The sequence below is a fragment of the Leucopleurus acutus genome (assembly GCF_964270905.1).
Source record: "Leucopleurus acutus genome assembly, chromosome: 1".
Taxonomy (NCBI): domain Eukaryota; kingdom Metazoa; phylum Chordata; class Mammalia; order Artiodactyla; family Delphinidae; genus Leucopleurus; species Leucopleurus acutus.
In genome coordinates, this window is record NC_139142.1 from 168,102,734 (window position 1) to 168,118,153 (window position 15,420).

General features: G+C 37.9%; 1 protein-coding gene across 1 annotated transcript in view; it reads right to left on the bottom strand.

The window, feature by feature from the left end:
- The window catches only part of HDGFL3 (HDGF like 3), a 76,179-nt gene that overhangs the window by 12,761 nt on the left and 47,998 nt on the right, over positions 1–15,420 (bottom strand). The window contains exons 2-4 of the mRNA XM_082847907.1: positions 13,876–13,952; positions 5,959–6,097; positions 3,080–3,238 (exon numbers count right to left, since the gene is read on the bottom strand). Of these exons, the coding sequence (XP_082704033.1) occupies positions 3,080–3,238; positions 5,959–6,097; positions 13,876–13,952 (375 nt within the window). The remainder of the gene's footprint in view (positions 1–3,079; positions 3,239–5,958; positions 6,098–13,875; positions 13,953–15,420) is intronic.

Consider the following 15,420-nt stretch of genomic DNA (forward strand, 5'->3'; position numbering starts at 1 on the left):
AATCAATATTTTAAAATGCAACTTTCAAAGAGAAAATATCTTCTAGCTATGTGACAGAATATGGAATTACACTGCTTCTATCTTACTTAAATGAAACTACCAACCAAGCCCAACATGTCAGTTTAAAATGACTTCATTTTTACTTTTTACAAGGAGGGAAAGCAGGGATTTAATAATCCAAACATGGAGTGCCTGGAGTTAAAGTTTAGATCAAGTATGATGATGTAAAAAGTGAAATACTTTTGTTCTCCTAGTAAATACAGTATAATTATTGACATGCAATAGTTGCTTTATATAATAATTCTCAAGTAATAGTCCTTGACTTGCAGTTCTTACAGATAATAGGCAGAACTCCCTAAAATTTATAGTGCTTACAAAGGATACTTACGAGTAATCCTACAAGTGAGTTTTTAAGCTTTATAATTTGATATACATAGACTAGAATTAGGGCATTACTATGTTTTGCTAATGAGTCACATTCGGTATTCTACTAAGAAATCTGGCTGCCAAGCTATATTTGGTAACCTTAGAAAGCGCTTACTGTGCTTATGCAGATCGTCGCAATTCCTGTAATTTTGGGGAAGGACCCTTCATCAGTTTCATCAATATGGTTTTGAATAGGTTGTGTGTCCAGCTGTTGCTATCTTTGGTTTTTAACTAAGATTACTAACGGTTTACTATCATCATCAGTTTAGTTTGTTGTGAGGCTCTCTGATTAGCCCTACTTTATACAGTAAATAACTTGCATGCAAAATATTTTTTGCTTATAATTTTCTAGTATCTGTTATGGCTCAAATATGAATCACACATACACTTACTGCTAAAATGATATATATATATAACCTCCCTCAAATGTGCTTATACTATGGCTCTTATGAACATTTTTTTCCACAGAAAAAACAGAATTAGGTGAGGTAGAGGGAAAGTGGGACTTCTCCCTCAACCTAACTTGGATGCAGTCAAAAAAGTTTGTGAACCAAAAGTTTAGTGGTAAAGGAAGATTATTCAAGAAACAGATGTAAAAACAGATGTAAAAAGGAAACATCTGGGAAGCCAAAGAGAGCAGTGAGGTTATACGAGGTAAGTGGTTCTCTAAACGTGGTTCCCAGATCAGCAACACCAGCTCACTGGATATTTAATTGCCCACCCTGGACCCTGCCCTAGACCTACTAAAATAGAAAATGGTGGGGGGTGCTGACACTCAGCAATAAGTGTTTTAATAAGCCCTCCAGGTGATTCTGATGCATGCAAAAGTTTGAGAACTATTCTGCTAGGTTACTCGGTTGATATTGAAAATTAAAAATCATGGTTCTTAAGTGATCATGAAAGTTGTGATCTTGAAGGAAAGCAAAGGAAATGATTCTTTAATTTAAAATCGATACGCCTTAGTAAGTAAAGTATGTCTTTACCTCTTCACTACTTTAAATTATAAATCCACCCCAGGTATGAGCCCTATTACTTCTGGCTTTCACAAGAGTGATGAAATAATGACATTTAAAAGCCACATATCCACACTATTAAATACCTCAGGTACCTTAGAGGGCTTAGATAATTTAGGGTGGTGCAACACATTACACAGAAGCTCAGCAGGCAATCATAAACTAAATTAAATTCAATTTGGTGTTTAAATGAAGTCCAAAATGTTAAAAGAAATTCAGCTTAAAAAATAACCCCCCCCCCAAAAAAAATAACCCCTATGGAATATACAGTCTGTTAGGGAAAATTCTAATTATTTTGTTGCCATTTGCAAACTTTACCCCCATTTAAGGCAGATACCATGTTTTTCATTAGGTGTACAGGAAGTAACATGCATTCATACAATTTTACCCGTATGCCAGTTGGGTGGATTTTATAGACTGTAAAATAAAATGTTGAAAGTCTAAGAAACCCTTGATACTTGTTTTTAAGGAATTTCCTAAGTATATCCAGCCACTAAATACCAGAGTCTAAATGGAAGTAATTTGTCCAAGTATTCAACTGTGTGACAGACCAATTGCAGCAAAACTTGTACCCATCTTTATCTTCAAAGATCCATCTACCCTGCTTTAAGTTTCTAAAAGGTGAAGAATTTCCACAATATCATAGTTTTTTCAATTGTATTTCTGAATTACTGTATGAAAAACCTAAACTTTCAATTTGTAAATCAAGGATCATGTCACGCCTCCAATAAATTATTGTTACATCTGGAATAAAATTCAAACTCCTTAACATGGTGTGCCAGTCTCCATTATTTAGCCTTTGCCTGTCTCTCCCTCCTGATCATGATTCTCCAATCATGCCTGCCTTCTTTCAATCCAGGCCATGTCAAACTCTTCCCTCCCTCAGAGCTTTGCTGCTCTGCCACACGCGCTCCTCGTCCCATGCTCTTCTTTCAGGTCTCGGCATAAATTTCATCTTTTCGGAAAGGCCCGGCCACTCTATCTAAATAGATACACTTATTCTGTTGTTCCCTGCTCCCATTCATTTCCTTCATAGCCCTTTCAGAATTTACAGTTATTATTTGTTTTTTAACTCTGTGTTTCCACCCCCTCCAACCCACTGTATTGTAAGTTACATGAGGGTAGGAATGGCGTTGGATTTGCTCACCACTATCTACCTAGTACAAGTGTCTGACATAGAATAGGTGACCTGGAAATATGAGGACTGAACAAATAAAGAACCAAAGCACATTCTTTAAAGCAGAGAGACAAGAAAGAGTCTATCTTTATATTTACATCTATAATACTAGACATAGTCCTAAATTGTACTGAGTCTCCTATATTCCTAAATTCTTCAGGGCTCACCCGGGGGTTGTTATAAGAGGAATACCTATTCTTACATCCTTGATTAAAGAGCAGTCCTCCTCCAACAGAGAAGGTGCTATTTTCAGGGTCAACAGCCCTTATGAGTCAATACCAGTTAACCTCACATCTAAGATCACCTGTCTTATTCCCCTCAGATATATTACTGTCTCTAAAGGCAGAGGCTCCACAGAGCTAATATATTTCTATGTGCCCAGTGAATGAATTAAAAGTAATCTAAAAACCTTTAATGAATATGCATACAGCATTAACAACAATGGGAAAGGTTTCTTAGTAACCTTTGAAGTGTATGACTTTTTCCGTTTTGAGCCTGCTTTTTCATTCTTTCTTTTGCCTTTTCCATCTTCTTCTACTCTATCACCTTCTTCCTCACTGCTTGCATCTGCAGTATTCCCGCCTTCTCCCTCGGTTTCTGAAGAGCTCTGTTGCTGAATTGCCTAAGAGATAATAAAATATTAGCTAATTACATTTTTGAAAAATAGCAAAGACTACAGACTATGAAAAGAATCATTCTGTTCTAATTAGAAGAAGTTCAGCTTACTCAAGATTTTCAAAATAAACGGCTGTCAACTTCAATTTTCCAGTGACCAATTGACATGAACCCTCTTAAGGTAATAGAATTACAGGCATACCTCGGAGATACTGCAGGTTCAGTTGCAGACCACAGCAATAAAGTAAATATCACAATAAAGCAAGTCACATGAATTTTTTGGTTCCCCAGTGCACATAAAAGTTATGTTTATACTAAACTGTAGTCCATTAAGTTTGCAGTAGCATTATATCTATAAAAACAATGTGTATACCTTAATTTAAAAATACTTTATTGCTAAAAAATGCTAACCATCATCTGAGCCTTCAGCGAGTCCTAATCTTTTTGCTGGTGGAGGGTCAGCCATGCTGATGGTTGCTGACTGGTCAGGGTGGTGGCTGCTGAAGGCTGGGAGGCTGTGGCAACTTCTTAAAATAAGACAACAGTGAAGTCTGCAGTATCAATTGACAAATGATTTCTCTGTAGCAGGCAATGCAGCTGGATAGCATTTTACCCACCATAGAATTTCTTTCAAAATTGGAGTCAGTCCTCTCAAACCCTGTCACCACTTTATCAACTAAGTTTATATAATATTCTGAATCCTTTGTGGTCATGTCAACAATCTTCACAGCATCTTCACCAGGAGTAGCTTTCATCTCAAGAAACTACACTCTGCTTATCCATAAGAAGCAATTCCTTATCCATTCAAGTTTTAGCAGGAGTTTGCAACAATTTAGTTACATCTCCAGGCTCTGCTTCTAATTCTAATTCTCTTGCCATTTCCACCACATCTGCAGTTCCTTCCTCCACTGAAGTCTTGAAACCCTCCAAGTCATCCATGAGGTTTGGAATCCACTTTTTCCAAACTCCTGTTAATGCTGATATTCTGACCTCTTCCTATGAATCATGAATGTTCTTAATGGCATCTAGAATGCTGAATACTTTCCAGAAGGTTTTCAAGTGACTTTTGTCCAGATCCATCAGAGGAATCATCATCTATGGCAGCTATAGCCTTACAAAATGTATTTCTTAAATAATAAACTTGAAAGTCTAAATTACTCTTTGATCCATGGCTGCAGAATGGATGTTGTGTTAGGAGGCATGAAAACAACACTGATCTCATCGTACATCTCCATTAGAGCTTCTGGGTGACCAGGTGCATTGTCAAGGAGCAGTAATATCAAGATTTTCAAAGGAATCTTTTTTCTGAGCAGTAGGTCTCAACGGTGGGCTTAAAATATTTAGTATACCATGTTGTCAATAGACTGTGCTGTCATTCAGGCTTTGGTGTTCCATTTATAAAACACAGGCAGAGTAGATTCAGCATAATTCTTAAGGGCCCTAGGATTTCTAGAATGGTCAATGAGCACTGGCTTCAACTGAAAGTCACCAGTTGCATTAGCTCCTAACCAGAGTCAGCTTGTCCTTTGAGGCTTTGAAGTCAGGCATAGACTTCTCCTCTCTAGCTATGAAAGTCCTAGATGGCAACTTCCAATAGAAGGCCATTTCATCTACATTGAAAATCTGTTGTTCAATGTAGCCACCTTCATTAATTATCTTAGCTAGATCTTCTGGATAACTTGCGGCAGCTTCTACATCAGCACTTGCTGCTTCACCTTGCACTTTTATGTTATAGAAATGGCTTCTTTCCTTAAACCTCTGGCATCAACCTCGGCTAGCTTCAAACTTTTCTTCTGTACTTCCTCACCTCTCTTAGTGTTCAGAGAATCGAAGAGAGTTAGGGCCTTCTCTAGATTAGGCTTTAGCTTAAGGGAATGTTGTGGCCGGTTTGATCTTCTATCCAGACTACTCAAACCTTCTCCACCGTAGCAATAAGGCTGATTTGCTTTCTTATTATTCATGTGTTCACCAGAGTAGTACTTGTAAATTCTTTCAAGAACTTTTCCCTTGCATTCACAACTTGGCTAACTGCTTGGCTCCAAGAGGCCTAGCTTTCAGCCTATTCCAGTTTTCGACATGCCTTTCTCACTAAGCTTAATCATTTCTAGTTTTTGATTTAAAGTAAGAGATGTGTGATTTCTCCTTTCACCTGAATACTTAAGATGCCATTGCAGGGTTATTAACTGGCCCAGCTTCAATACTGTTGTGTCTCAGGGGATAGGGAGGCTCAAGGAGGGGGAGAAAGGGGAACGGCTGATCAGTGGCGCAGTCAGAACACATACAACATTATCAATTAAGTTTACTGTCTTATATGGGTGTGGTTTGTGGTGCCCCAAAACAATTGTAATAGTAACATCAAAGAGCACTGATCACAGGTCACTATAACAAATATAAGAATAATGAAAAAGTTTGAAATATTGAGAGAATTACCAAAATGTGATGCCAAGACACGAGGTAAGCAAATGCTGCTGGAAAAATGGGGCCAACAGGCTTGCTCAAAGCAGAGTTGCCACAAACCTTTGATTTGTAAAAAATGCAGTATCTGTGAAGTGCAACAGAGCAAGGTATGCCTGTACATTTAATCCAAAGTGCTACTGGAACCAGAAAGAATTCTGACTTCAAATGGGTGGTGGGTAATCATTAGTACAAAGGACATATAAGAAAGATCCAAAAAAGAGTTAAAATAAAAAATGAGATGCAGCAAGTGATAATGAAGTAAACCATCACCTGGTATCCAGTAAACTTTACTCCTGGGTTATTTTCTATTTCCCACAATCCTTCATTAAATCCTTTCCGTTTGTTTGACTTTCCAAACTTGTCTTTGTATTCCTTATAAGGGAAAAGGTCTTTGGGACCTAGAAATGCACTGCAGAGATATATTAGAAAGAGATTTGATATTCTGACCTTCAAATAGAAGATATTTTTAATATCAACTCAAGTGTCAGAGCATATTTTAGTAAATACATTAAAAGTATATATAAACCCTCTCAGTTAGACACATATCACAAGATGTTTTGCACATATATTTCAAGGTAGAAAAAATAGACAGCTAGGTATGCAAGCCAGCAGCACTGAACGGTGCTACTTTGATTTTACTTTTAAATTACTAATTTCTTTTTTGTTTTGAAATTGATTTTTAGCTAAACTACTTTAAAAGTAGTTTTAACGATGTCTACTTTGACCACTTAAATCATCATCTTAAACTAAGACTTATCTATGCTAATCTTTCACAGGTAAGGGTTTTGTAAGACTCACAGTAAAAACATAAACACTGGATTAAAAAATGATTTTAACTCTTTATGCCACATTAGTGTATTTATTCACTATTATTTCTATAAATTAAAAAAGCATTAGTGTTTAATGAGGCACTACACAAGAAAAAAATCAGAAGTGGCAAAGTAGATAGAATCTTATCCAATTTAAACCTTATCCTAAATGAGTCATAATTATGAAAAGAAAATGAGTTAGAATAAATCCTGGGGCTGGCTAACAGATCTGAGCATTTAAACTAGAGTCTTCAGCATTATTATCTATGATATTAACCTGGTGAATGAGATGGTGGAGGCCCACATGCTGGCTGAGACTCATTTCATTTACTCAACAAATTTTATCGAACATCTCTAATGTGTAAAGCACTATTCCAGAGGTGCTGGGGATTCTTCAGGGAACAAAGAGATGAATGTCTCTGCCTTCATGGAGCATACATTCTATTAGCAAGGGTAGGGGAACAGACAATAAAGAAGACAAATAAATAAAATACATAGTACTGTGTGCTGAAAATAAATCAATAAATATATAGATGAAGCAGAGGAGGAGGATGGTTAAGGACTGGGGTGGATTTTACAGTTTTAGAAATACAGATCAAGAAGGAAGGCCTCACTGAAAAGGGAACAGCTAAGAACTGAAGAGGGTGAAGGAAGAACCCATGCAGTTATCTGGGGAAGAGCAGAGCAGACTGAAGGAAGAGCAAGTACAACAGACCCTGAGGCGGGAGAATGCCTAGTGTGTCTGAAAAATTAAGAGGCCAGTGTGGCTAGACTGAAATGAGTGAAGAGAGAGCTGTGTGAGATGAGGTCAGAGAGGTAACAGGGTGGGAGCACAGATTATGTCAGGCCTTGGAGGCCACTACAAAGGCTTTGAGTCATATGGGAAGCCATTAAAGGTTTTGAGAAGTGACAATTTGTGTTTTAACAGCGCCACTTTGGCTGCTGTGTTGAAAACACACTGAAGAGCTGGGTACTAGGGTAGAAGCAGAGAGACTAATCAGGCTATTGAAGTAACAGTGGTGACTTGGACCAGTTGTAAGCAGTGCAGTTGGTGAGAGGTGGCTGGATTCTGAATTCACTCTCAAGAAAGAGCCAAGGTATTTGTTAATGGGCTAGATACAGCACGTGAGAGAGAGGGTGGAACTGAGGTTTTAGATTGAGCAATTAGAAGAATTGCTATTTAGAAGAATCTAAAACTCCAAGGTTTTAGATTGAGCAATTAGAAGAATGCAGTTGATATTTACTGAAATGGAAAGATTTTTGAGAGAACAAGATTTGAAGGTGAAAAGCTTAGTTTTGGATGTTGAATTTGAAAACTTGGTTAGATATCCCAGTGAAGATGTCAAGTAGGCAACTGGGCAGGTGATTCTGGAATTCAGGGGAAAGGTCTGTGCTGGAGATAAATATTTGGAACTTATCGCAGAGATGATGTTGAAAGCTTTGAGACGATAGGTTAACAGTTTACTGCTGATTTTTATAAATTCCATTTTCTGACTGGATCTTAGTACTGATCCCTTCCTTACACTGCCCAGCTGGTCAAGAATGCAAGTTGATAAAATCACCTGAGGAAGCTTTCTGACCCCAATCACCAAACTTTCCTTGACTGTTCACCTTTAACTGTTCAGCATGACTGCATTTCACTGAATCCAGAGATAGTTTATTAGGATACTGGACATTCTAACCAAATGCCTAACAAACTGAGCATGAGAAGGAAATGTGGCTTTGGGTATGGTGATTTCACTTTTAGAGCAATTTGACATGAATTATTAGACTGTGGCTTGTGACCTTTCTCCAGTCCTTGACTCTATGTATAGGAATTGTGGGCTAAGCTGCCTGAGGTTCACGTCAGCTATAGATGCTAACCAGAGCTTGTCTGTACTTTAATTATGCCACAGGAGCCAAGGTTAATGATTCAACTGGCCATGTTGGCTGCTGCCAGAAAGAGGGACACTGAATGAGCTATTCTGAAACAAGTTCTTGTTTTTGATAGACAATCTTGGTTTTTCCTGGATTATAGATAATTCCACAAATCAAATCCCCTCTCAACTGGTTAACTTTGCTGTATGTTTTATAAATTTTAAAGGGTAGGCCAGAAAATGGAATTGTTCAAAGTTACAAGATCTAAGGATGTTATTTTTTTTCCTGACAAAGGCTGCCTTGAAAATTGTCCAGACTAAAACTACTGGGGTAAAGTTATATGGAGCAGAAGAAATTGGGGCTCCAATCACCTATCTGTCTGAGCAACAGATTCAAAGCCATGTTCTAAGGAAAATTCTGGTCCTGCCTGAGGGTGTTCCTGCTGACAGTCTTTTTGTTAAGTTCCTCACCTTCCACATACCTTCCCCCCTTTCATTTATTTCATTTAATCAATTTTAATTCATTCAACAGCTAGTTTTAGACACTCCTGAAGTCATTCTACGAGACCACCGTCACCCTGATACCAAAACCAGACAAAGATACTACAAAAAAAGAAAATTACAGACCAATATCACTGATGAATATAGATGCAAAAATCCTCAACAAAATACTAGCAAACAGAATCCAGCAAAACATTAAAAGGATCATACACCATGATCAAGTGGCGTTTATCCCAGGAATGCAAGGATTCTTCAATATACGCAAATCAATCAATGTGATACACCATATTAACAAATTGAAGAATAAAAAACATATGAACATCTCAATAGATGCAGAAAAAGCTTGTGACAAAATTCAACACCCATTTATGATAAAAACTCTCCAGAAAGTGGGCACAGAGGGAACATACCTCAACATAATAAAGGCCATATATGACAAACCCACAGCAAACATCATTTTCAATGGTGAAAAACTGAAAGCATTTCCTCTAAGATCAGGAACGAGACAAGGATGTCCACTCTTGCCACTATTATTCCACCTAGCTTTGGAAGTCCTAGCCACGGCAATCACAGAAGAAAAAGAAATAAAAGAAATACAAATCAGAAAAGAAGAAGTAAGACTGTCACTGTTTGCAGATGACATGATACATACATAGATACATAGAGAATCCTAAAGATGCCACCAGAAGACTACTAGAGCTAATCAATGAATTGGGTAAAGTTGCAGGATACAAAATTAATGCACAGAAATCTCTTGCATTCCTATACACTAATGATGAAAAATCTGAAAGAGAAATTAAGGAAACACTCCCATTTACCACTGCAACAAAAAGAATAAAATACCTAGGAATAAACCTACCTAGGGAGACAAAAGACCTGTATGCAGAAAACTATAAGGCACTGATGAAATAAATTAAAGATGATACCAACAGATGGAGAGATATACACCATGGTCTTGGATTGGAGAAATCAATATTGTGAAAATGACTATACTACCCAAAACAATCTACAGATTCAATGCAACCCCTATCAAATTACCAATGGCATTTCTTCTTTTTTTTTTTGCGGTACGCGGGCCTCTCACTGTTGTGGCCTTTCCCGTCGCGGAGCACAGGCTCCGGACGCGCAGGCTCAGTGGCCATGGCTCACGGGCCCAGCTGCTCCGCGGCATGTGGGATCTTCCTGGACCGGGGCACGAACCCACGTCTCCTGCATCGGCAGGCGGACTCTTAACCACTGCGCCACCAGGGAAGCCCTACCAATGACATTTTTTACAGAACTAGAACAAATCATCTTAAAATTTGTATGGAGACACAAAAGACCCCAAATAGCCAAAGCAGTCCTGAGGGAAAAATACGGAGCTGGAGGAATCAGACTCCCTGACTTCAGCCTAAACTACAAAGCTACAGTAATCAAGACAATATGGTACTGGCACAAAAACAGAAACACAGATCAATGGAACAAGACAGAACGCCCAGAGATAAACTCACGCATCTATGGTCAACTAATCTATGACAAAGGAGGCAAGGATATACAATGGAGAAAAGACAGTCTCTTCAATAAGTGGTGCTGGGAAAACTGGACAGCTACATGTAAAAGAATGAAATTAGAACACTCCGTAACACCATACACAAAAATACACTCAAAATGGATAAGAGACCTAAATGTAAAACCGGACACTGTAAAACTCTTAGAGGAATACATAGGAAGAATACTCTTTGACATAAATCACAGCTAGATCTTTTTTGATCCACCTCCTAGAGTAATGGAAATAAAAACAAAAATAAACAAATGGGACCTAATGAAACTTCAAAGCTTTTGCACAGCAAAGGAAATCATAAACAAGATGAAAAGGCAACCCTCAGAATAGGAGAAAATATTTGCAAACAAATCAATGGACAAACGATTAATCTCCAAAATATATAAACAGCTCATGCAGCTCAATACTAAAAAAACAAACAACCCAATCCAAAAATGGGCAGAAGACCTAAATAGACAGTTCTCCAAAGAAGACATACAGATGGCCAAGAAGCACATGAAAAGCTGCTCAACATCACTAATTATTAGAGAAATGCAAATCAAAACTGCAATGAGGTATCACCTCACACCAGTTAGAATGGGCATCACCAGAAAGTCTACAGACAACAAATGCTGGAGAGGGTGTGGAGAAAAGGGAACCCTCTTGCACTGTTGGTGGGAATGTAAATTGATACAGCCACTATGGAGAACAGTATGGAGGTTCCTTAAAAAGCCAAAAATAGAATTATCTTATGATCCAGCAATCCCACTACTGGGCATATACCCAGATAAAACCATAATTCAAAAAGACACATGCACCCCAATTTTCACTGCAGCACTATTTACAATAGCCAGGTCATGGAAGCAACATAAATGCCCATCGACAGACGAATGGATAAAGAAGATGTGGTACATATATACAATGGAATATTACTCGGCCATAAAAATGAACGAAATTGGGTCATTTGTTGAGACGTGGATGGATCTAGAGACTGTCATGCAGAATGAAGTAACTCAGAAAGAGAAAAACAAATATCGTATACTAACGCATATATGTGGAACCTAGAAAAATGGTACACATGAACCGGTTTGCAGGGCAGAAATTGAGACACAGATTTAGAGAACAAACTTATGGACACCAAGGCGGGGAAAGCGGCGGGGGGTGGGGATGGGATGAATTGGGCAATTGGGATTGACATGTATACACTGATGTGTATAAAATTGATGACTAATAAGAATCTGCTGTATAAAAAAATAAATAAAATAAAATTCAAAAAAACAAAGAAACAAAAAAACACCTACCATGGGCCAGGCACTGTGTAAAGCACTGTGTATATAGGGCTTAGCAACATCCACAGAATCTCTGCCTTCACAGGGAGACTGAATATTAGGTACTTGCCAGGGCATATAATCTCAGGTTTAAGGACACCCAATACTTAGTAAATGATCAGCTGAAACAATGTTATAACAGGTTTTCTAATCCAGCAAAAAAACTCACATATGGACTGTATCACACTGTTCCTTGGTAGAATTGCTTTTACTGAATTGAGACTTGGAATTATGCCACTGACTTATATTAAGGATGCTATAAGAAATAACTCCATAAAATCCTTCACACTGTTTACTGGAATGATTCTGTTACTTGTACTAGCAATATACTAGGTGGCAAATTCTTTAAGGGCAACTTTTATTTTCAGTGCCTTAAAGAATATCTAGAAAATGTTTACTAAGTGAATGAAAGTTACCACATAATATTAGTAAATGGTTGATTTTGGTGTATGCAATGGAAACGTCATAATCTTGTTTATCAAATCCTGCCTTGTTCTAGATGTACAATCAGATCACTTGGAATTAGGTTCTAAAGGAAAAGCAAAATAATGGTACAGACATAAAAGGGAAGCAGGAATGAGAGAAATACAAAAATGGGTATCACAAACCCCTACGCACTTATTACTATAGGTAAAACATTTATTTCTAAGCTTCGAGCAACCTCTTCACGGAGAAAAACATGTTAAGTTGCATAGTCCACAAGTGTCTATTAGATAAAAATAAAACAAAGAAAATAAAACTAACCTCTTGAAAAAAACATAAATTTCTCACATGAAGACAAGAAAGAAATATGCCTTAAACGGCCCTCTCCCAGCTAGCTCTCTTTCAATACGAGAATGAGGAAGATGTCAGAGTGATAGAGACAGCAAATAAAGAAAAAGTTCATGCCTAGGTCTTCCCTGGTGGCTTAGTGGTTGAGAGTCCGCCTGACGATGCAGGGGACATGGGTTCGTGCCCCGGTCCGGGAGGATCCCACATGCTGCGGAGCGGCTGGGCCCGTGAGCCATGGCCGCTGAGCCTGCGCGTCCGGAGCCTGTGCTCCGCGACGGGAGAGGCCACAGCCGTGAGAGGCCCGCGTAACGCAAAAAAAAAAAAAAAGTTCATGCCTGGCTCTACTAACATTCACATGAACATAGGGGGTGACCCTGAATATAAGATTTCATCTTAGTTTTTAGCTTTCCCCCCCATTTGCAGTTTCTATTCCATTTGTGTCCTTGTTGTAAATAACCATATACGTTCTCAGTGTGTCAGGTTCTGTGTGTCAAGACTGCCTATGGTTCCCTAGCATCCATTATCATTGTCTTTCTTTTAATGGATACTCCTCCCAATTTGCTTCCCCAACAAAGTGGCCTAGCTAGAGACTATGCTTCCAGCTTCCTTACAGCTAGATGTGACCATATGTCCAAGTTCTTGCCACTGGTATAAATGCAACTGTAAGCCACGTATTCAACTGCTGTGTCATTTCCTTACCTCTTCTCTCTCCCCCTTCCCTCTACCTGGAAGATGCACAGGTACTGCTGAGCCAGTTTTTGCTTTTTTTTTAAATAAGCAGACAAGGGCAATGAATGCCCTAGGGAATGGTAGGACAACACAACAGAAGAAACCTGGGTCCCTAGAGCAGAGCGGAACATCCACCTTGATCTATCTACCTTGATAGACAGATCTATCTACCTATCTATCTATCTATCTATCTAGATCCCTCATCCCTGGACTGTTTCCAAAAAAAGAAGTAAATTCCTATATTATTTGAGACACTGTATTTTCAGTTTCCTTTATTCAATAGCTTAATCTGTATTCTGACCAACACAATTACAAAAACTTAGAAAGGTAGTATGTTTCCTTCAGGGTCTGACAAATTGAAGGAGACTGAGAGAACATTACTTTGTTCTGTGAAATATGAATGGAAGACATCTCTCTAGGTCTTAAAAGTGTCCTAAAGGAAACTTCTGGGTCATGCCCAACATTTAAGCAGAAACAGAAATGATATTCAAAAGCCAAATTAATGAAAAATCTTTACATTAAGAAAAAATATATTATCTTTGCAATTTTATATAATTGATTATAATGATTTTAACAACATATAAAATAATATAAGGTGATTTTCACAACATATAATGTAGTCTAGCAGAATCAAATTAGAATTGTTGAAAATTTAAGTTGTTTTGTTGACTTACGTTTCATGGGTGCCAAAAAAGAAGATAGGATACTTATTTGCTGGAGGCTTCACAGCTCCCTCTGGGAGTTCATCAATCTATTAAAGATAAAACCATGTAAAATAGCATAAACATGATATAAACATTGTTCCGATAATTTATTGTTAATTTCAAAATAAAATCACTCTAATAAAAATCCCAACAGTTTTCCTTTCCTTGAACCTTATAAAATGATTCTAAAGGTCGTATTTGGCACACCATATGGAGAATAACACTGTAAATTGATTATAACTATTATGGTAATACATAATCAGGAGCCAAAACTACTCATTTCCTTCAACTCAATAGAATTACTCTTGGGAATGTGTCCTAGTGAAATAATTCAAAAGAATAACAAAAAAGAAACAGAAGATGCACTTTTGGGGGATAGTAACAAACTTTTATATCCCACCCTACAAGATAGGAGAATTATAGAAAATTAACTCAAAATATTATGTAGTCATTGAAAGATATCATCTCTTGCCTGGACTAGAGCAAGTCTCTCCCCATCCACTGAAGCTCACATTACCTTTTTAAATGCATATTTGATTGTGTCAAATCCTTCAACAACTTGTCATAGCTGTGCATCTGAAACCTCTGGGGCTTTTAAAAACCAAAGATCATCAATCCTTCCCCAGACCCAGCAATTTTTATGTACAGCTGAGGTTGAAAACTTCTCATAGGATAAAGTCTAAATTCTTTAGAATGCTACATAGTTATATAAACATCATTCCCTAGAATGTTTCAAGAAATGGTCCTTGACTCCTAAATCTCCATCTGTAGTCCCAACCTTTCCTTTGAACTCCAGGAATGAAATTACAAACATCTACAAACCATTTCCATTTACAGGTCCTACAAGCAACTTAAAATGAAGAAAAGGCCTGGAGTTCTTCAGAAGAGGCATACTTGGAGTTTATAGAGCAAGGAAAAGGGTCTGGTATCCTGCGTCCTAAAGATATCTGCAGGCCTTCTGAACTAACATATGGCGACAGCCTGAGGATTACTACAGCATCACAACATTCATCTCTGAACTGAAAGAACCATGTGTCACAGAACAGATGCCCTGGTGTACTGAGAAAAGATGGACTTTCAGTCTAGAAACTTTAGTCCTGCTTCTGACTTCAATTGTGATATCGAAGATATCACTTAATGACTTTCACATCTGTAAAATGAGACGGTTGCACTAGGTAACCTCTAGGTTTCCTTCAAGTCCTGAAATTCCATGCCTTGCCTAAAACTGAACTAATTTTCTCTGAATCTGTTTTTGTTTCCTATCTTAAGTACTGGTACACTCAGTACCAAGAAAGAAACCTTAATCTTTTTATTATTTCCTCAAGCTCCACATTCAGTTTTTCACCAAATTCCCCAATTTGGCTCCTGAAATGTCTCCAAATTGAACACCATTCCCATTACTAAATTTAGTTCCCTAAAAAAGTTCTCAAGATCTTTTGACAAGGCCACAGCAGCCTGTCAAAGTATCTCCTTGCCTCTGGGCTTTCCCGTTACCGACTGTACAACTTCTGGGTA